Source organism: Pollicipes pollicipes, unplaced genomic scaffold (genome assembly GCF_011947565.3).
Source record: "Pollicipes pollicipes isolate AB1234 unplaced genomic scaffold, Ppol_2.1 Scaffold_7261;HRSCAF=8764_pilon_pilon_pilon, whole genome shotgun sequence".
NCBI classification, from domain to species: domain Eukaryota; kingdom Metazoa; phylum Arthropoda; class Thecostraca; order Pollicipedomorpha; family Pollicipedidae; genus Pollicipes; species Pollicipes pollicipes.
Genome location: NW_023597054.1, coordinates 42,549,505 through 42,572,590, shown reverse-complemented (window position 1 = coordinate 42,572,590; position 23,086 = coordinate 42,549,505). Strand labels below are relative to the sequence as shown.

The following is a 23,086-nucleotide window of genomic DNA, read 5'->3' as shown; positions in this document are numbered from 1 at the left end:
TAAATGCCCCGCGCGTGCCACCCGCCGCGGGCCGATGCCGGCGCCATGGTCACCACGCCAGCAGCACGGCATGCGGTACGTTGTAGTAATCTAAGTCGATTTTGTTGCGCTTAGTTCATAACCGTCTTTCTGGATGGAAAAGAGGATAGCTATCGCGAGAAAAGGACGCATTTTGAACATTTTACCAGACCAAGCACACGTACAGTACTGCCAGCATGCAGCTTTGTATGTCTCTCCATTTTCGCCAGACCCCACGTTGCCTGCAACTCCAGATCAGACGCTGCACCCCGCCCCCCCCCCCCCCCTCCCTGCCTGCCTGCCAAGCTCTCCGTGTCCGGGTCGGCTCGGACGGTAGCTCAGCGCCTACCCCGCCGGCAGCCCTGCTGACAGCGGCGGCGGCAGCTCCGGCGACAGCCCGGCTCCCCTCCCTGTCCGGCCATTTTGGCGCGCGCCGCGCCGCGCCTCGCCGCGCCGGCGGCGGCGGCTGAGGGGCGAGCCAGCCGGCCGCCGCCTCCGTCGTCGATCCCCCGGCGACTCGCCTAATCCCCGGCGTATACCATCACCTTGGCAAAATCAATATGAGCTGCAACACGGGAGCGTTTACGAGCGGGCCGGGCGGGCGGGCGCCGCGCCGGCCGCGCGCGGCCGGCGCCCGCTCCCGCCTCTCACCGCCCCGCCGCCGGCGAGCGGGCTGCGCCGGCGGCCACCAGCGGCGCGTGGCTCGGGACCGGCAGGAAATGATGCCGGGGAAGGTGCGGGTGATCAAGCGATCTGTCATTGTATTTTACATGTGGCCGAGCTCCCTCATCAGGCGACATGCGCGCGGTAGAGGCTGTATGGCGACGATAGTCTGGCTGGCTAAGCACGCTGAAGTGTCGGTAATCTGATCGCCTCGCCCTCTTTCTTACATTCGGCTGAGTTTTCCCCATTTCCGGAGCAAATTACATCTCCGACAAGCGCATAAAGAAATTAAGATAAAGGGAGAGAACGTTGGGCGAAGAAAGAACCGATTGGTTTCCAGTCAACTTTGCAAGGCGTTGACCGCGAACGAGACGAGTGAATTGGTCCGAATGAGCAGCACGAGACTGATCTGAAGAGAAAGATTGATCGGGTGTATTAGAGGCTGTCGGGAGGAAATGAAAGGTGAGAAAAGATGTAGTGAGCAACATTATTTCTAAACCGCTAAGTACTGTTTTTTTTATAAATTATACGTCCAAGCAGTTTTTATATTTACAAGAGCTGCTCTTGATTTCAGCAGCCGGCACTTCGTTGCACAAGGGTCATGAGGGCCTTGCAGATAAACTTACTGGTATGGCTACCAGTGGCTAACTAACACCTGAGAGGCGTGATCACGACACTAAAACACCTGAACGACTTTTGTGAGCTATTTTTATGCTTGAACGACTTTTGTGAGCTATTTTTATGCCATATAAAACGGGTTCCAAGCAGATTGGATCCCAGCAACTTCAGATGTTGAGTGATATTGGCGATGGCTGCATCTTCCATTGCATATGGTGGCAACATTGATATCATTCTTAACCTCAGACTAAACAATTTACGGCCTGATACAATTAGTTGGCATAACAGCGATGCCTATGAGGCAAACACTCAAGGCGATCCAGAGTTCTCAGGCCCTCCAACAGAACCGGGCGGCTCGACTGCTCCGCCGGCAGCAGCCCAGCACCGCCGACTCCGCGCCAGACGACCCGAACATGGCGCTCGCTGGCGCTCCTCTGGCGCCGCGGCCGCACCATCGGAGTCGAAAAACCCGGCTTTACCCCGGACCACTGCCGCCTAATGAGAGAATGGGGGAGCAGAATGCAGAAAATAATAACCCCGAGGGCAAATTAATAGCCTTAGTTAGGAGATTAGAGGGGCATGTGGCTGTAAGTGACTAACTAAGGGACGAGAGAGAGGCGAGAACTAAGAGGATTCTGCGTGGTGGGCGAGGGTGCGGCTGCCACTATTGTTGACATTGGATTAGTGAGATCCACTTTGTACGGTTAGGCCCCCTGTTTTTACGTAAAGGCCGCCGCCGTCACTGCTTGATCAATACATTTTCCAGCGACTGCTCCTGGTGGACTGCAAAGAACCGTTTTACACCATTTCGGGAGGCTTGCTAAATGGTGTATTTGTTTGATACTGATGGGCTTTGAAGTGGCCTTTACCAGTTTCGCCAGATCGACGACGTTATCACACGTCGAGTTGAATCGGAACAGATTTAATAAGTTGGCGGTCAACTTGCTCATGCCTTAAAAATAAGTTTTCTCGAAGTCCTCGCAACTGAAACGGTAAACCTCGTATGATTCCGTTGCACATCAGTACCATGCTGCTGCTGGCCGGCTCCTGCTGGCTGATGCCTTACCTGCCAGAACTCCGGGTCAGCCACCCAAAGTTAGCTCGATGATCGAACTGAGCCCAGCGCCAAAGCCTGCGGGCCAACAGGTCGTTAATAACTTTTGGAGCGTGCTTGAGCTAGATCTTGTCAGCGGGCTTCCAGCAGCAGCCCGGAGCTCATAAAGTCAGATTTGGCTGCTGATGTCAATCCGAGTTGTTATTCTTCTCACGGCCAATGCGGGAGCCACGAGAGTCAGTTCATGGACGGCCAGTTTGGCTTCATTTGGTCTACGGCGGCACCATCTAAGCCCTTCATCTGCCCTCGGGCGTCTTGCCCGACCCAACCTCCCGGCCGGCCGTACCCAGCTGGCGCCACCCCACCGGTCAGTAGTGCAGCCTGGTCAGAGCGGTCAATGACCTTTGCCCTCTCGGCGGCGTCGTCGTGCCGCCACGTCAGGAGTCTGCCCTCCGCCTGACCCCGCAGGCCGTCCGCTGTCGGCACGTCTGGAGCTGCGGTCCCGTCCGCCGCCGGCCCCTGACCTCGTGACCTGCCGCGCGCTGCGCAGTCGCCTCGGGCGACGGCGGCACTGAAAAGCCCGGACGCGCTCATCCGAACAGCGAGCACGGAATTTCGCCGAAACCGAACGACCGAGAGCAAGATACTGCCCCCCGGACGCCGCTCGCTCTTGGGTTATGTATCCTTTGAGCAATTAATTCCAGGTTAAATGGTAGTTGACAATGAGAGCCGAGGGAAGCGCGCGATGGTCGTTTTGATCTAGCCGCGGCCCGCGGGTCGCATTGGAGGTCGTCCGGACCGCAGGAGAAGAGGACAAGCTTGAATTATTCAGGACGGCTGGAAACGTATGACTGACAGAGCGCTCGCCATGCTATTTATGCCTGCGCCGTCGGACTGGGACGAGTGCATAATGGCCCTAGCTTCAGACGAGCCGGACCGACCGTATGGTGACACGGGCCGGCCGGGCGGAGCACGTGAGGGACAAACGAGCTGGACGAGGCGTACGGCCGCGCGGACGAGCTGGAGCCAGCACGCGTCGGCTGCATGCCTGACCAGCTTACTGTACGGCTGGTGTAGGACTGGCCGGGGCTGGCGTCACGGGCCTTGTCTTGTTCACAAAGTGTTTGTGCATTCGGTGTTTGGTCCAGCTTTATTCAGCAGGCTTTTCTCACCAATTTTCGCCAGCAAAGCTTTTCTGATCTTCCTTCACGACTAGAAATTATTCCTCGTAACTGCTACTTTGATCCGGGCATTCGTGCGATGGGTGCTCGGGAATCATGTCCGATTATCGAATTAAACTGTTCAGGCTTCTCCCAGCGACGAGAACATCTCGAACGCATACTTCCTCCATGAAATTATACTTAATAGCTTGGCTGGCTGCAGTTTGGGTAAACGCGTCACGGCAGCAGTTAGAAGTCGAAATGCGAAACCGCCGGCGTTGAAGTTCGGGGCGCCTCTACGCTTTCGCCAAAGCCGATCCTTTGAAAGGTCTATTTTCAGTTGCCTTTAGAGCTAAGCAGCGGTCCGCTTGAATACGCCTATGTCCCAAGACCCTCAGGCATGCGCACCCATCATTAGCATGCCGAACATAGGCAAGCTAGTTAAGGTATTGCTGCGCGGGTTACAGCAGGCGCGGTGATTGAGCATATTCTGTTATTATTCTGCACCCTGCAGTGCGGTCTGCATCCGAACCCCTCCTGCTGGATGTCGTTATCTCCCGCCATCGTAACCAGCCCCTCCCCCAAACAGGGCATATCGCTTCATTGTAGCCCACTCGGGTACAATTTATGTACCGTAAATAAAGGGAGAGACGATGGTCGGTAGATAGCACCAGCGCTGGCCGATGAATAATGGTAATGGGACCATGATGGCGACACGTAGCTTCATTTTCGGTAGTCAGAGAATGCCATGGGATCAACTGCTTGGGTAGAGAAGACGCTCTTCGTAGACATTTTGAGCGCTCTTGTACCCCATTATTTGGTGACCTAGGGCCTCCGTCTGGGTTCCGTAGAGGAGGCAGCACAATTCCCCATCCCGCCTCCTTATACGAATAAATGATCCCTTATACCGTCTGCATCACGTGAGAGCCCTCACAAGCGTGTCTTCCTCCCTATGCAAAATGCGTCCGCAGGTATACACTGGCATAGGGGATGGGGCCGGCCGATCAATGCTGCAGGTTACCAAGCCAACCATCCCCCAGTCTCAGGCTCAGCTTAATATGTCCCTGAAGACCGTCGTGTTGGCCGCAGCTGCTTAAATCGCAAGCGCTCTTTTGAAGTGAGCGCATTCTGTTCAGCTGACAGACATTTAAGTTGATCCTTACAGCATTGCTCTTAAAAGGATCAGATTTGTGACCAGCAGGGAGGGGGCGGGACTCTCAAGAAAATGCGAGTCGTCTGTGCAGTGCATGACCTCGCACCTTCAATGGATCCCAAGGCCACAGCCCCAACCTCATGCCGATACTATCGCCCTGCCGTCGGCATCTCGCTGCTGACTACGGCTTGTTTGCATCATGCTTAGGATCACTTGCCACTGTCGTCGGGGCTATCTGCTTCCAGTGGGTATTTTCTTCGACCACAACACGAAATCGAAACGCTGGATCGAACAGCAAGGACAGTCGCAGATCCATCACCTCACCAAGTGCTGCGTCCCTGGCGGGCTGTTGAACATCACTGCCATACGCAGCCCCACCTCCGCTTCAGTGGAGCTTTCTGCGGCAGCTGATAAGGGGCCTGTACTCGTCAATGTGCATTAGCGTGGAAGACTATGCGTTGGGTCCTGCCCCAGCTGATGCGTGACAGACGCGCACATCCCTGAGACGGACAGGCCCTATCTTCATATAGCCCGTCTTCACAAGGAGATTGTTTGGGCGGGGGGGGGGGAGGGGGAGGGGGTCCAGTCTTGGTTTAAGTCCCGCGGGCAGGCCCATCGTCCACTTAAACCTCCTAGTCTCTCAGACCCAGTCTGTCCGGCCCTCCCAGGTGATCTCATGCTTAGCTTGTCACCGTCCAGTCCAGGCTAACCGCTGAGCTGAGTCTTCGAAGACAGGCACGTGCATGCCCCCCCCCCCCTCTCCTGCGGTGAGCCCGCCAGCGGCCCGACCGCCCGTCCATGGACCCGTCAGTCCCCAAACCCCCAGAGGGCCAGCCGGCGCCGCCCTCGGCACGCGCCGCCCGGCTTGAAAGCGGCCACGGCGGCCTGGCCCGGCCGGCCGGTGCCGAAGCGACCGCCGGCTATCGTCCGTCCATAAACAGGACCGGGCCGCGCCGTCGGGCCCGGTATCGCCACAGCCGACAGCGCGCACAGTTGCAGGTTTTTGACGTTCGTGTTGCCCGGGCCCGGTGTTTACAGAGGACGTCGTGGAAGGCCGTCCACGACCGCCCGTCTGGAATGTTCTGTCCAAATATCGGACGGGGGGCGGGGGGGGGGCAGTCTTGCCGTGGCTTAGTGCAGAACTGCAGTGTCGGATCGAACCGGACCGGTTGGCAGCCGCGCTCCCACGTGCCATTTGCGATGACACTGCTCATCGCTGGATTTGCTCGCTTTCAGTATCCAGCATAGCTGATATATGCCACAGACCTGAGGATATATTTGTACCTTCCGGAGGATCCGTAAGCCCCGAACTTCCAGCGCTGGTAGAGCTCACGGACGGCCCGCACTGGGATCAGACAGTATAGTCCGGCTCCGTGGGGACACTCCTCCACACTGGGATCAGACAGTGTAGTCGGGCTCTGCGGAGACACTCTCCCATACTGGGATCAGACAGTGAAGTCGGGCTCTGCGGAGACACTCTCCCATACTGGGATCAGACAGTGTAGTCGGGCTCTGCGGAGACACTCTCCCATACTGGGATCAGTGTAGTCGTGCTCAGCGGAGACACTCCTCCACACTGGGATCAGACAGTGTAGTCGGGCTCTGCGGAGACACTCTCCCATACTGGGATCAGACAGTGTAGTCCGTCTCAGCGGAGACACTCCTTCACACTGGGATCAGACAGTGTAGTCGGGCTCCGCGGAGACACTCCTCCACACTGGGATCAGACAGTGTAGTCGTGCTCAGCGGAGACACTCCTCCACACTGGGATCAGACAGTGTAGTCGGGCTCTGCGGAGACACTCTCCCATACTGGGATCAGACAGTGTAGTCCGGCTCAGCGGAGACACTCCTCCACACTGGGATCAGACAGTGTAATCCGGCTCAGCGGAGACACTCCTCCACGCTGGGATCAGACAGTGTAGTCGGGCTCCGCGGAGACACTCCTCCACACTGGGATCATCAGACAGTATAGTCGGGCTCCGCGGAGACGCTCCTCGCTGGGTCATTGTCATGTCGACTGCTGGCACCCGGCTGAAGCCTGGGATGTCAGCGGACGGGCTGCCCGACCGCGCCACATGTCAGCAGACGGGCTGCCCGACCGCGCCACATGTCAGCAGACGGGCTGCCCGACCGCGCCACATGTCAGCAGACGGGCTGCCCGACCGCGCCACATGTCAGCGGACGGGCTGCCCGACCGCGCCACATGTCAGCAGACGGGCTGCCCGACCGCGCCACATGTCAGCGGACGGGCTGCCCGACCGCGCCACATGTCAGCAGACGGGCTGCCCGACCGCGCCACATGTCAGCAGACGGGCTGCCCGACCGCACCACGCGCTGGGATGCGGCAAAGCAGTCCGTGATGGTGTGTGCACGTGTCAACTGATGTCCGCTGACACCGTGACACCAGAGGCGGACCTCTGTGACAGTTCGTCATGTGACGTCGATGCTTAGGCAGTGCACGCTGAAAGGTTTACTTCCTTGCTTCACTGTTCGCAGAACACAGCAAGAAAAACGGAGATCGCTTGGATTGCTAGCGAACTTTTGAGCCAGAACACGTAATGAAATACGCCTACCTATATCTTACAGATATTCTTTGCCTTTCTAAACAAGGAATATCCGTAATGCCATCTAAACTTAGATGAATGGAGGAGCGCGTATCCCGCAGAATGGGATTTGAAACACCCAGACAATGCAAATTAACAGCTTGCGTATGACGGTAGAACACAGGACGCAATCGTTTATTGTGTTTTAGTTTTATATGAGAGCCCATCATTGAAACAATGCATCCCAAATTACGCCTCATAACGTTACTGGCCACATGATTGGTCGTTTGTCACGATCGTGATGACCTGTCGTGACTGAATGAGTGTGAGGGCAAACAACGTCACGGTTAGCGTTTCAAGTCACATCGCGTTTCGTAATGATGGCAGCATATTTTATTCTTATGCTTCCTTTTTGGAGTAACATTCGGTATAACATTTGACATAACATTTGAGTTGGTGCATGAGTTCGCCTCCGTGCATTGTAACTGAAATGACGTGATTAATGTTTTACAGGCTTTGATCACCATATTTTTCCATCTTGAATGAAAAAGTTCTTTCGCTGATCAAACAGGGTATAAACCCAAAACGAACAAACTAACTGATGTAGTATCTTTCGTGAAGTATAATGCTCTCTAAACGTCCCATTGGATTCTCTATTATGTGACAGTTAAGCGACAGTTGAGCAGGCTCGGTTGTCACTTGAAAGGAACAAGTGCCCTGACCACTCCACATCGTATGCGGTAGAAATACATTATTCATCACTTTTCTGGAATCTGATACAGAGGAACCGGCTAAATTAAAGATCGCATAGCACTGTTATTCAGTAACCCTGCATCATCGTCCGGACCATATAAGGCGTAGCTTCAAACAACGCATCCATGGGCAGGACACTCTGGAAGTGCTTGGTGGTTTACTCCAATGCACCGCGACGCGCCGACCGAAGCAGGACAGCGTAATTTAAGACGCATTGCTGCTGCATTCTGAATGGTCCCCAGACAAATACATATTCTCGAATATAACGCTCATCAATGCTCCATCGAAATCAGCTGAAATTCAAGGATGAAATCGTGATTTTCAAGGAGCTGATTGTTAATTGCTTTGGCTTTATTAATCGTCCATAAGTGGCAATGCTGGCAGCGTCGTACAAGTTGTTTATGGAGTTGGATATCCCCAGGGGATCCAAAGGCTGGCCAAGCATAAAGTGGAAGCGATTCAATGGTTTGAAATATCGCGCCGTGCATACGTGAGCGTCTGTTGATGCGGACGGTGAAGTGGACGGTGAAGTGGACTGACCCCCACCCCACCGCATAGCGTGGCACAAGCCCTAAGCGGTATTCTCATGGGGCTAAGCCAGAAACGCGGTCAAAGTTCCTCCTCTGACCGATCTCAAACGCTCTCCGCCACGCTTTCTACAGCTGGAGGTGGCAAAGCACTTCATCTCCATAACCGACACGACACAATCACTTCAAAGTGAACATATCTGCCCCGTGGGGCTCCCAGTTCCCGTGAGGCGGCGGCGCGCTGTCGTGACCCGGGCACCAGCCGGGCCGGGTCGGCGCGCGTCCGACAGCGGCGGCAGCGGCGGCGGCGGCGGCGGCGGGCGGCGGGCGGCCGCTCCCGCGTGGCTGCCGCGGCAGTCGGCTGGCTCCCCGGGGGCCAGGCCAGGTCGATACGGAGGCGGCCGCGCCGGGACCGTCGGCCGGTCTCGCGGGACCACGCCACCGCCGACCGCGCGCCGCCCGCCACACGGCTCAGGCCGCCGACACGGGGCGCAGACGGCCGACATACGGGCGCAGATGGGTGACACGGGGCGCAGACAGGTACGACGGGGCGTACACAGGTGACACGGGGCGCAGATAGGTACGACGGGGCGTACACAGGCGACAGGGGGCTTAGACGGCCAAAACAGGGCTCAGGCGGCCATCACAGGGCTCAGACAGACAGCACTGGTGCAGGCGGACAACGCAGGGACGCAGATGGGCTCGACAGGGCGCAGAGGGGTAACAAGGGCACATTGGCGCGACTCAGACCTCAGGCGGGCAACACGGTGCGCACAAGGGTGACGCAGAGCACATACCGGCAGCACGGAGTGCAAGCGAGGAAAGCAAGGTTCGGACGCGCAACACGAGGCGCAAGGCAGGCGTTACATGACCGCATACTGGCAACGCTGGTTGCAAACGGGCAACAACGAGCTCATAGACGCGATAGGCGCTCAAGCCAGTAACACAAGGCTCAGATGGCCCCAAAATCATCCCTACGGCTTTGGGACTGGCCAACTACGGCTAGAACGCGGCGACATGAGTCTCCAAACCGCCCACACGGGACTGATTGTGAAAAGGGACCGCCCGGTTGGTTTTACTCGGTTTACGCTTAGTTCAGGGCATGTCATTAGGGCGATGCCGATATATAATGCCGGTGATTTAGATATGATATGACATGGTGTATATCATACACCACACCAGTTTCCTGTTTTACAAATGTGTGTTATAGTGCATTTAAAGTGCATGGAGAAGCACTGCCTTACCAGCGGCGGCGTGAAATGACGCCGTGCGCTCACCGGCGTGTCTCTCCTTCTACACGCGCCAAGGTGCAACGAAATAACAAGCCTATGAAGTTGCCGGAGCTAGCTGCTCAGCTCCTCAGCTTGAGCTCAGACCTGTCGCAGGCGTGCAGAGAGAGAGCTCCCGTGACAGAGCAGCGCGGGCGCGCTACAGCTGGAGCTCAGACCTGTCACAGACGTGCAGAGCTCCCTTGACAGAGCGGCACGGGCGCGCCATATTGTGTGAAGCCCTGCCGCTGCTGCCCGGCTTCCCCAACACTCCCAGCTGTCTGTTTGGCCTCCTCAGCTGGGTATAATGCATGAACTAAAATCCGGGAGGAATCAACGCTTCGGTTGAAGTGTCCTGGTGCAACCCGTTCCTCAAAATGATTTTGTAAGAATATGCTATAGCATGGGACAGACCATGAAATGCCTCCATGGCTCGGTCCGCAATCTCACTGAATTAACTAATCCGCTAAATAAACAATGCATCATGCACGTTTCGCCAACGCGCAGAACACTTTATACCGTTCCCACGTCGCAGATGTCATGACTTGGCTCAGTGCAAGATAAAACTGACAGGCACGCGAAGGGCAACCACGTCAGAAGAACTGAGGCTCGAAACGCCGTTAATTCGTAAGACGAGTGTGTCACACTTGTCTCACCGGCTCATCTGGCGGCGTAGTTCGCAGCATTCACTACCACCGACGCCGGTGCTTGCGGTTTTGATTGAATTCCTGCATCGAGTATCCTGTGACGTGCTGTACATTGCTCGCCTTTATCACGAGACGTCCAGCAGTGTCGGGGTCCGAGTCCAACTGTTTGTTTCCATTTTGTCTCCGCCTTGCCCTGCCGTCGCCGGGATGAAGTCATACATTCTCAAGTTGATAACAACGTGGCACGCTGAAATATCGCCCAAGTTTCGAGATTAGTGCGTGGCTCCCCGGCTGGGACGCGGTCCCCGGGGGCCGCCAGCGCGACGGCGGCCGCTGGGGAGCGACCAGCGAGGCGCTGGGGACGACCAGCGAGGCGACGGCCTCTCGACAGGCGCGCGAGGGTTAGCTTCGGCTCCCACGGGAACCGTCAGAGCGGCGGATCGCGGCCCTCCTGGGTTGGTTAGGAGAGTGGCTCCTGCTTCTTCAGGAGCCGTTAGAGGGTGGATCCCTCTTCTTCCGGTGCGTCTAGAGGGATGGCTCCTACTTCCAGATGAACGACCGAGGACATAGTTTTTGCTCCTTCAAAGCTAGAAACCTTCACGGGTACGTTTTTCTTTACCCGGTCCACCTTCTAGCCATGATACTTTACCCAATCTTAATTCTAATATGTGGAAGGGCCTTAAGAAATGTTACACTAAAACTTACCCTGTTGCGTTCATAGTCGCAGAAGTGGCGTGAATGGGGCTAATTATGGCTAAAGGAAACGCATGGCGTAACATTGTGTAGCACTTTATGAAGCACTGACCTGAAATTTCATAAACGTCTTACCCTTAACCTTTCTATGTGGTACCGTGGACTTCCCTAATCCGCGAAGTCCTGTATTCAAGGCCCAACCAAGACTACACCCTAATTTCTCAAACCCGAACCATATAGGTGGTTTCAGCCCCTGTGACAGGAGCGGCTCCTGCCCCAGGAGGCCGCTGCAGGGTGGCTCCCGCCGCCCAGGGCGCCTGGTAAGAGGAGTGGCTCCTGTCCCACGAGGCCGCTATAGGGTGATTTCCGCCGCTCAGGGCGCCCTGGCAGGCAGGGAGGGACAGTCGCCCTCCCGCCGTACCCTCCACCACAGGTTGGCCACTCTGTCCCGCATCGACTGCAAACCGCGCCGCTCAATCTCTATTAAACGGGCCGGGGCCGCACGTAGTCTCCACACCGGCTCGGCCGGCCGCCCTCGTGAATAACGAATGCCCGCCGGCGGCGTTGAAGGAGCAATTATTTGGGCGGTGCGTCGTGGCGGCGCGCCGGGCCGCCCCCTCCCCCCGTGATCCAGCGTGGCCGGCCCTCACGACACTATCGACCCGTTTCGTAATCCAATTTGGCACCGTGAACCGGTCGTAGTCGTCCAATTAGGGGGCGGGGTCGCGGTGCTCGAGCATTGCAGAGTGGCCGGTGCCGCGCATGAAGTGATAATGGCTGGCCGCCGACGGCAGCGCGGTCGTTTGACCGCGATCAGACGACGGACCTGGGAGCTGTCCGAGCGCGTGACCCGTGCACATAGATGGTTAGTCAGTCGATAACTTTTACCGGTGCTCTGATAATTGCCGAAGCGAAAGACAATCATTGTCGAGTAATGGCTACCAATTCGAGGACCGAATCGAATGAAGAAATATCAGGGGTAATGGAATGTTTGAGTAGCTCGCGTCACGCCAGCGGCATTGGCACATTTTGCGCTCTGCCAAGTCGGAAATGACTCATTTCCTTGCGGGCCGACTCGGGTTGAAATGTTGAAGGTAGACGGTGTGCCGAGGTCGCTCACACACGTCAGTTGTGCCGCATCGTTTGGCTGCTTCCCGAATGTCAGGATGACGATGATGACGATGATGACGATGAGATGCTTCTTTGTTCGCCCATGTCGGGCGGTCTTGAACTGTCGACGTTTTCTGTTCAACTTCATACGTTCTTGGCACTTTGACGTCGTCGTTTTAGTTTTGAACTAGGGTCTTCATACCTCATTGTGCTTGAGCAGTGAGGGTCTGTGACAGGCGTCATCATGCCACTAGTATGTTCTAGTCTCGATTGAAGTCCAAATAAGCTACGTTGAAATTGGCACCCACTTTAAATCGTTACTCCAAGTCTACTATTGGAATGGAAAGATGAACGTAATACGATTGTGAAGATCAATGTAAGCGTTCGACCGCGATGAGGGGTGATGGACATTATCAGAAATCCAGCACATCAGCCATCGTCGAGGCTTCTGCCATCAATTCTGTTGCAACATCCACAAGTGGAGCATTCCCCGGTTGTTACGTTGGACAGCGGCACCGAGCAGTGGAGTTTACAGTTCAGAGATTACGTCGCTGATGTCATGCCAGCTGCCGACGCTTGAACAACCGAACCGTCCCGAGCAAACGCTGAGAAAACCACTCTTCTAGTCCCCGGCTGGTGGATGGTCGAGCTGGAGCGACCACAACATTGGGCGATTCTCAGAAGAAAAGCACCGGGTCACGTGACGGTTGCGGTCAGCGTGATGTCTGTGGCGACCAAGGCGACTGGGGTGGCGGTGCTGAATGTGACGACAACTTTGACCATGATGAGGTGGTAACGGCGACGGTGGTGGTGACTGGCGTGCCGGTGGCGACTGTGACGATACCTGTAATGGCTGTGCTGGCTGCTTTAATGACGGTAGCAACAGTTGCAGTGATGAGTGTGACGACCGTTATAACCGTGATTTCTGCGGTGACTGCCGTGACCAGTGTGGCTGGCCGCAACAGCAGTGACTGCTGTGACTGCCTGCTTCGATGTCTGCCCTTGCCCAACGGTGAATGCGGGGAGCGGGGCGATGACCCTGTCAGTGCCACCCAGCGTCTAGCCGCGCCTCGCACGGCGCTGCCCTGCCCCGCGTCAGGGCTGTGTACGCCGGAGCGGCCGGAATGCCGCGGGACGGGACGGGACGGGACGGGACGGGACGGGACGGGACGGGGCGGCCGGCAACGCCACGGCTGCTGCGGACAGACACGTGTCTGACATCCAAGCTTTCTTACGAAGAACCGTCTCCTCGTTTGGAAGCCTAGAAAACCCAGGAGTCAGTTCCGTACCGCGATAGAGCTTCTGTAAGAACGAGGATCCAACAGTAAACTATGCCGTGGGAACCAACGAGAACTAAAGTCTAGCCCCGCCCCTAGGCCGAGAGATTTGCATGCATTATGGCCAAAGATCTGTCAAGAACCAAAAAATTTGCTTGGGTCAATTTTGTACTCTGTGACGTCAAGTGTGACGTCAAGAAAACCCCCAAAAATACCACGGCCTGGCGTGAAACTCGTGTCAGTAACGGGCGTCTATCCACGCATTGCGCTACAACGGATCTGGCAGTTATTATCAAAGTTATGGCTAGTTTTCAAGGATACTGGCTCATATTCGGTGGATAAAAAAGCATTGTGTAGATAATCAGCATTGACAGTGGAAACGTCGGGTTATCGAACACGCTTGGCCGCAGTGGCGCAGCCAGGACTTTCTTACGGGAGGGCGCGGAGCTCGGTGAGTACACATTTCGCCGATTGCTAACTCGCTATCAGGAGCCCTCAACCAGAGCTGGTGATAGCATCTACCCTGAGATCATCTGATCTCAAGCCAACAGGATACCAATGCTGGTGATGGCGTCTGCCCCGATCTCCAGCCAATAGGCCACCAGTGCTGGTAATGACATCTATCCCGATCTCCAGCCAACAGGACACCTCACGACTTACCAATGCAGAAAAGGGGCCGGTTCAGTCCTCAGTAGAGCTGCCACGACCTGACGTCGTCGACGGCACTCTTACACGGTGTCATACGCTACACGCAGGCTCTAACATCAACGGGTATTTGGCTTCCACAAAGCGTCGACGAGACAGTTCCTTTGGCATCAAAAGTGAGCGTCGTCCTTTCGACTGGTCAACGAGCCTTCAAGCTCAGAGGCACGGGTTGACCTTTCGCGACACCAGAGCAAGGGACTGGGGTTAATAAACCAGCCGGTACCCAATCCAGTGACCCTCCTGGCTTTGCAGTGGGGAGAGTCAAGACTCGATGTGACTCTCGGCGCCCCGACTCCCACGACTCCGCGCTGGCGCACCGCCGGATATCCTGGCCGGGCAGAATGGACGAGCGCCACATTAAGAACAATATTTGTTTTTGCTTGAAGCTACAAACATGGCGCCGCCAAGTGTTCGTTTAACCTTGCCCATGATGAAGCCGGCTGACGGACTCGGGAGAAGTGATACCGGCGGTGGATGTGGACGAGCAGGCAGCCGGGGCAGCCGAACGGCACCAATATGACCCCGAGCGGGAAAGGGCGCCGGCGCGCGGGGAAGCGCGGTCGGGGGAGGTGGGTACTAAAAAGATGATCACCTCGGTGTGTGCGGGAGCGGTTGGATGGCTGGGCGGCGGGCCCGGAGACGGCGCGGGAATACCGAGCACGGCATGTGAACTCGCGATGGGGTCGATCCGGGGAGGGGGCGGCAGCCGCGGTGGCGGCAGCGGTGGCGGCGGCGGCGGCGGCGGCGGGCCGCGCGACCGTCTAACACAACCGCACGGTCGTCAGTACGGCGCAAAAAACGCTGACAAATGGCACGTCGACAGTTTGGGGACGTGCGCGGCGGCGGCGGCGGCGGGCGGCGCAGGAAGCGGCCGCCGCCGCCGCCGTCAGCGGCTGATGAATCAAGCGCGCGCGCTGTTTTCCCTACGCCAGCGGTGACGGTAAAGCTGTCGGCGGGGGGCCGCCATTGGCGGCGAATCCGGCGCGGCGCCGTCGCCGTCGCTGGTACAAATCATGGCGCGCCACGATGAACGACTGGCGAGCCGTCGGCGGACGGCGGCGCGCGCCAGGTCCGCCGCCTCCGGCGCGGCTGTCGCGGCGAGCGCGCCGCCCCCACGCCGCGTTGCCACATGACCGATGTGCCGGGGGTGGCCGGCGGACGGCTGGGCGCCGGGGGGAGGGTGCGACGCTGTGTCGCGGCCGGGCCGGGTCCGACCCGCCTGACCTGGCGGCGCCCGACGGCCAGCAGGCAGCGGCGCGAACTGTTGTCTGTTGTCTGCGCAGTTGCGTCCTATTGACAAGCTTGGTACACCTTGGTACAGCTGCGGTGCCAACATCACCCCACTATTAGTATGATATGTCGTCGGAGCAATCTGCTACCCAGGAGAACAAGTGACTCTCAATCACCGTAAGGCAGCGAAAGCTCTGGCACAGCTTCGCAGCCTGACACAGAAGCGTACCTGTTTGCAGTCTTTCGCGTTAGGGGGAGGGGGTCTCAGGGTTCTGACCACGGCCCGTCAGCGCGGCGGTCGCATACGTAGTTTTGAGTGCGTTTGGGGAAGGCGTGCATACAAGAGTTCCTTAAAGAGAGGCACAGTTCCTTAAGGTGGGTTAACATCCCGAGTTTCCACGCAAAATGCATGAAGTTCCATTAGGCAAAGTAGTCTCAATAGCATGTGAAAGACAAGTAAAAACTTAAAAGTGAAGACCGGGACACGCGCGCGCTTATGGTAGCCTTAAATGAATTAGGCCTTACAAAAACCCTTTTTTTGCTCAGATCATTGGGCTTACCTTTTACTGCCAAATATGTTGAGAGCAAGCTACGCCAAGCTACTGCCCCCGATTCCTTTTGTTTAAGTCTTTTTTGTTTTGTTTTAGTGGTGCCGAAACAAAACTGCACAACTTCGGTGTGAGCCCCGCCCGGCGTTGGTCGAAAGCCATTGTATTGCTGTCGTTAAGACATAATTTTGGCCTATAGCGTCAAGGCTGACGGTAAAATGCAAAAATAGCAATATTTTCGACATTCGGAATTTGTTGTGGCTGAACGGAAACTGATCTATAACTAGGTATTTTCTGTTTGTGCCTAAAAATAAATATATTGCTTCTCTAGAGAAGGCCCCTACCTGCAAGTAAATGAAGAGTTGCAGGAAGCCCTTTCCATTCATGTAGAATGCTATTTGGTTTGTCAGCGTTATCTTTTTTGCCGTAACAATTCTTCAAATTTTCAATCTTCCGTCTCGCAAGCCGGGATCCTACAGTGGCAGCTACCCAATAGCGGTGCTTCCACTGTGACAGTTCTTCTGACCATCAAGTTGCGGCTGAAGTCAAGGCGCCAAGGTGTCAATATTTCGAGGGTGGTGATTTATATGGGTTGGAAAACTACTTTTGGAAATGCCAACTTTCTGATTGTCTCGGGAAAATAAGGCTCCATAGCCTTTTTAGTGGGCGCAATCACTTACATGGCATCCTTGTCTGTGGGTGGCCCGTCATGGAGGCCCCGTCATGGAAGACATGTATGCTGTGTCGCTGGCTCTCTCCCATTCATCCTCGGATGTGAGCGGGCGGGTCCAAAACACGCGGACAAACCGAATATGGATCAGTACCATCAGGGAGCTGTTAGTTACGTGCTGGGTACAATAACTAAGTCTGAAAATGCGATGTGGAATGTCACGTGGGCACTCCCAGCTGATCTGGTCTCCTCAGAAAATACCACTGGGACATAAGGCGGAAATTCAAAGACGCACAAGTCAGGCAGGTGCGTGTTGTCTGGCAAGTCGTGCGTGGTTCGACATCCACGCACCTCATGCAATTTGAGAACCCCGCGAGGCGACCGCACACTGATTTAATCACGGTCTAAATTCTGCACACCTGAATCCATTCAATCCAGCATAATCTCGATGAAAATTGGTGCCTCTGAGGCCAATTATCTGTGATCAGACTGTGACTTCTCAAGAGTGGGATTTTGGAAAGTACTAGAGGGTAAAAGGAGGGATACGGAGCCCATTCCTTAACAATTTTCAAGCCCGGCTTGAATCTCGAGACATGTCTCATGAACAGCAGCCCGTCTTTTGAACAGCAGCCTGACCCCGACATTGCAGCCGAGCGTTGACCGCCGCTGCATCACGCTGGCCATAACCTGGCTGGAGCCGTGCCGCGACCGGACGCAGCCGGTCAGTCCAGCCGCGCCGGTCCAGCTGCGCCGGTCCAGCTGCGCCGGTCCAGCTGTGGCCGGTCCAGCTGCGCCTGTCCAGCTCCGGCCGGTCCAACTGCGCCTGTCCAGCTACGGCCGGTCCAGCTGCGGCCGGTCCAGCTGCGGCCGGTCCAGCACCGGCCGGTCCAGCTGCAGCTGGTCCAGCCGCGCCGGTCCAGCTCCGGCCGGTCCAGCTGCGGCCACCCGAGGATACCGAGCCGCGTACATGGCCGTCTCCCGGCCACCGGACCGACACGGCGGCGGTGCGGTGGGGGCGGGCGGGTTTGTTTGGCGTCTGGAGCGGCGATCGACGGCCGAGGGCGGGTGAGGGGGGGGGGGGGGCGCTCCACCGCCGCCCAAACGCCGGCCAGATGACGGCGGCCGGCGCGGGCCACGTCCGGTTGTTAGCCGCTGACTGATGGTGTGGCCTATTGGCATAATGAGAGCGGCGGCGGCGGCCGGTGTCGGCCCGGCGGCCCCGCAGACGGCGGTCGGCGCCGGACCCGATGACTAATCGGACCCCTCCCTCCCCCCTCGCCCCTTCTCCGGCCGGCCGGCGCCCCCCGCTACGCCCGGCGGGCAGCGGCCGGGCGGCACCGACAGCAATTAGGAAATTACATCCCACTATTTGATTTGGTGATGATTCAATTTATCCATCAAATCTCTTCCCCTTCTGCAGCAGCCCTTTGGCCCTCGAAGCGTGGCCAGTAAGTTAATTCGGAGTATGTAATAGACTATTAAATTGAGAGACTCTGTCAAATGAATGGCCCAGTGCGGTACCAATCATGGGCGGAAGGGTTTCACAATATTGATTCAATATTGAATTAGCTCTCATACCGGTCCAGCCCGTGTGAACGATGGCCGAGCAAATGAAGTTCAAAAGAACCCAGGCAGGCACGGGAAGCAAACTCTTGAGCTGGTTAAATAAGCCAATGGAGATCAGCAAATCCAGCCCGCAGCAGCCAACTCCAGCGCACACAGCGCACGCTGCAGTGTTTGGACAGCGCGCCGGCCAGCTGCTGTTGCCTTAACATCCCCGATCGACACTGTCCGCGGCAACAGATAGTCATCTATCATACACGTGGCGGTCGTTCATCTTCGCTGGAAACCCGACCCGTCCGCACTCGACTCTGTTTATGTCTTTCACTAACAAGGCGGGCGCGCGAGTGGGCCGACAAAAACCGAGCGCACTCTATCATGCGCCGCGGCACCTCAGCGTGCGGGCGGGTCGTCCGCCGTCGGCGCGCGGCTCCGCCGGCGCCTGACCCCCGTGCGCCGCGGTCGGACCGGAGACTGGACACTGTCAGCCTCTCAGCGCCTGTCAGCGGCCGGCCTATCAAAGTCGGGCCGCGCCGGCGGGCCGCGGCGCGGCCGCGCGTCCGTCGGCGCCCCGTCACCGGCCGTCCGACCGCCCGGCAGACGGACTGTCTGCGTCCTGCGGCCTGTCCTTCCGTCCGCCCGTCCACCCGCCCGTCCGTCCGTCCGTCCGCTCATCCGTCCGTCCGTCCGTCCGTCCGTCCGTCCGTCCGTCCGTCCGTCCGTCCGTCCGTCCGTCCATCCGTCCGTCCGTCCGTCCGTCCGCCGCCCGTCCTTCCGTCCGCCCGTCCACCCGCCCGTCCGTCCGTCCGTCCGTCCGTCCGTCCGTCCGTCCGTCCGCTCATCCGTCCGTCCGTCCGTCCGTCCGTCTCCCTTGTCCGTCCGCCCACAAATCTATCTATGTCCTGCGGTTTGTCGGACCTCCGTCTGTTCGTCTGTCCTTCTCCCTCGTCCGTCCGTCCACAAATCTGTCTATGTCCTGCAGTTTATCGAACCTGCGTCCGTCCGTCGTCCGTTTGTTAAAACTCAGTGGATGTAGTAAGCACATGCGCAGCTCGCACGTACTTCTGCTGGAGCAGAAGTAACTCCAACATGGCTCTTCCTCTGCTGACGGCTGGCTCCATGCGACCCCTTAAACCCCTTACCCAGCAAGTCATCCGGATACCTCTCCGGAATAACACGCGGTGCCTCCAGTCGCCCACCATTGTCTGCCGGCCGCCAGACGACCAAGGAGCTCTTACCGGGCTGTCCTCTGGCGAGGGGGGGGGGGGGGCGGCCGATCGGCGGCGGCAGCCATTACTTGAGAAGTTTTCAATCGGCGACTGGCGTTTGATGCTGTGTTCCGCCGGCGCCAAGTGGATCCCATCAATTGGATGGGACGAGCACCCGGGGAGCGATGCCGCCGGCCCGGGACACATGGCCATTTTTATCATTTGGCCAGAATGAGCTGGCGCCCCGGCCGCCCGTCAAACTGTTTGAACTTGGAATGAAGCGCCCGTTGTAAGTTAGCGGCGGAGGGGGCGGCGGGATCGGCAGTCAGGGACGGGGATCCCCCGACGGGGAGGGAGGGACCGGCGTTCAGGAACGGGGATCCGGAGAAATAGTCTGAGATCAGCGAGAGTGGGAGGGTTTGGAGACTGATCTGGGTATCGGCAAATAGAGACCACGACCAGGAGCCATGGAGGCGGGTGCAAAGGTGCCGGCGGTATTACTTCATGACAGACAATGTGCGGTCGTGGTCAGATGTCCATAGCGCAATGTACACTCTGCAGCGCCGATTTTTGGCGGTGATGCGGCAACCCACAGAAGCAACGAAGACACGGTCTTGATGATGCATAAAACAGCTGAAATCACGGCGTCACAAACCAGCATACCACTGCACGTGGCCGTCGGCGAACGCGATTATGCGAATACCGTACCAATTCACTTCGCAATCACCTGAAACCGAGCCGAACACAGCCTGGTTAGCTCGCCAACTGTTACCGGCTGATGAGCTGCCGACACTGCCACTGGAACGCGGCTTGCTTTGTCAGGGCCACTGGCACACTGCTTGTTAGCTGCCGTGCCTCCTGAATGCGAGCCGAGAAACAGCCATGCGCGGTTTGCCAGGCCGTGAGGACGTCATCAACCAGAATGCGCCGCTCATAGCACCACGAGTGTGTCATACAGGATACTAAAGCATGCATACCTCCCTCACAATGATCCCTGTCTTCTGTTCCAGGTTCTTCCTCAAGTTCTTCTTGAAGTGTAACCAAAACTGCCTAAAAAATGCAGGGAACCCAAGAGACATGAGGAGGTTCCAGGTAAGGCTTCGTGACAAGTCTCAATAGGCGGTTTTTCATTTGCTGGAGTGCTGGGCCCATGCCAGAATCGTTTGGGGCTGTTTTAACTTGCCAGATGTGTTTTCAGGGGCGATGACCGTGACTTGAATGACTTGAGTGTGGTCAGGCGGCTTCTGTTGCGGTCTAGAGACTTCTGCGCTTTATAAACACGGGTCTGCGTATAATTTAGTGTGTGGTCAACAACAGGGAGCAGAAAGGGATGGGGAGGGGCAGGGGACATCGAAGACAGTTACTGGATATTGAGACAGCTAAGTTTGTACCTCGGGTACTGCTCGGGTTTGAACACAATATCGAGGTTTTTCGGCTCATCAAACTTGCATCCTGTGGTCTGCACGGACAGTATATCCGGCCCCAGCTGCATCGCCCGCTCGTTGTTTTGCACTCGGTTGTTTGGGGGTGAGGGGGGCTGGCGTCTGTGATTACACGTGCTATGCACCTCTGCAGCGAATGCATGTCACGGGCGAGCTGGCTGCGGTGGCGTTTGCTTCCGATGACGTAACCCCAGCCACGGCGGCGTCGAAGAGTGTGTCCAGTCAGTTCACATCCTCCACTGTCTGGTTGCTTGAGCTGGGACACCAGCCGCACGAGCAGGGCCGGTTTATACCGAGCGACATCTGCCGTAAATAAACACTTCAAACGGGAAATTAAACATGACAAAATGATGAGCAGTTAGCAATGCTGTCAAATACTTGCTGCGTCCCGAACTAAAACAAACGCCCGTGCACCCGATGACGGCTGGCGTATCGCATTTCCAGCTCTCATTTCCTTGCGGTGAAAAACTTAATGTTGTTCAAACAAAGCCGGGGATTCTTGAACAGCTTGTAGCGTTTCCGCTGGCCCGGCGAGGGTGTCTGTCAGTGGTGCTCTTATCTTGTCCCCGCGGTCCCCGGGCGATGACGTCACTGACGGCTGCCGCCACCAAATGTGGGCTGGCGGGGCTCCGTCTGCGTCTGACCAGCCCACGATGCACCACTGCCCGCGATGACAGACGTATGGATGGGACATGGTGGGCGTCCGGCCACGTGATATGGTGATGTACCATACGCTGTGGCTGGTGGTGTAGCGTTGGCTGTGTACGGGCGAGTGGTATGGAGCTTCTCGTGTGCGTTGTTTGTGATGAAAGGCCAACGCCGGCGATGCGGGATACGGTGGAGCCCTACCGCCAGAGCTTAACGAATGGCAACGCTCCACTGTCCGTGCTGTGTAGGACACTGGCGTTACCAGGGGAGGGAGTGGGGAAGAGTGCGCCCCCCTCCCCTAAAAGCGTGTCTTTCATGTTCACCGCGATGGCCCCTGACAGAAAATTAACAAACCAACGAGATGTCTTCTGAGCTGAGCTAGGTCACCCCACTTAAGAAAATTCGGACTGCACCCAGGTTTGGGACCTACACTGCCCCTATTCCGTGACATTTGCTGTAATGATCAGAGAACCAATTTTCGCAAAATCGTCTGGAGGTTTCATTCGGGGTGTAAGTCAATATTATACCATAACGTTCATCAGGCCCTTCATGATAATTCAGAAACGTTATGGTGAGATGTGGCGGTGGAGAAGAGAGGGACAACAACTGAACTGTGAGCTGCACTCATGCAGCGATGCACCGCCGCCCATAACTTGATGCCACACCACCGTCTGTGCCTTGGTACCGCACCACTGCTCGTGACTTGGTGCTTCACCACCGCCTGTACCTTGATGCCACCCCGCTGCCCATGACCTGCTGCTGCACCGCTGGCGGTGACCTGGTGACCCAGCTGCCCCTGCACCTCGCCAGGTGGTGATCGGGCCGACGGTAGACGTGTCCGGCCCCCTGCTAGCCGTCTCCGACAACATGTTCGTGCACAACAACAGCAAGCACGGTCGCAGGGCCAAGCGACTCGACCCCACCGACGGTGAGTGACCGGCGCCTCTGACGTCACCGGTTCCCGCTGGCCGGCGCCTCTGACGCTAGTCCCCGCTGGCCGGCGCCCCCGACGTCACCAATCCCCGCTGGCCGGCGCCTCTGACGTCACCGGTCCCCGCTGGCCGGCGCCTCTGACATCACCGGTCCCCGTTGGCCGGCGCCTCTGACGTCACCGGTCCCCGCTGGCCGGCGCCTCTGACATCACCGGTCCCCGTTGGCCGGCGCCTCTGACGTCACCGGTCCCCGCTGGCCGGCACCTCTGACGTCACCGGTCCGCTGGCCGACGCCTCTGACGTCCCCGGTCCCTGCTGGCCGGCGCCTCTGACATCAACGGTCCCCGTTGGCCGGCGCCTCTGACGTCACCGGTCCCCGCTGGCCGGCGCCCCTGACGTCACCGGTCCCCGCTGGCCGACGCCGGTAGCAAAGCAGGGGCTGGAGCCCATGTCCGTCCGTTTTACCGCTATGTGTTGGAGAGCCCCGGCGACACTTGGCCTGGCGCAGGCGCACGGATGAGAGTATCGATACACTGCTAAGATGCGCGTCCACAAAAAGTATTTACGGCCCACAAAAGTGCGGTGCCGCCGTGTCGGTGATTTGTTATCCCATTTGGCGGCCACGAGAGGAGCGACAGCTGAGACATCACGGGATCT

The 23,086-nt window shown here is 57.4% G+C and overlaps 1 protein-coding gene across 3 annotated transcripts in view; it reads left to right on the top strand.

Moving 5' to 3' along the window:
- The window catches only part of LOC119112117 (transcription factor collier), a 59,623-nt gene that overhangs the window by 26,476 nt on the left and 10,061 nt on the right, over positions 1-23,086 (top strand). For all 3 annotated transcript variants that reach the window (XM_037236145.1, XM_037236144.1, XM_037236146.1), the window contains exons 7-8: positions 20,418-20,499; positions 22,308-22,425. In XM_037236145.1, coding sequence (XP_037092040.1) covers positions 20,418-20,499; positions 22,308-22,425 — 200 coding nt within the window. The remainder of the gene's footprint in view (positions 1-20,417; positions 20,500-22,307; positions 22,426-23,086) is intronic.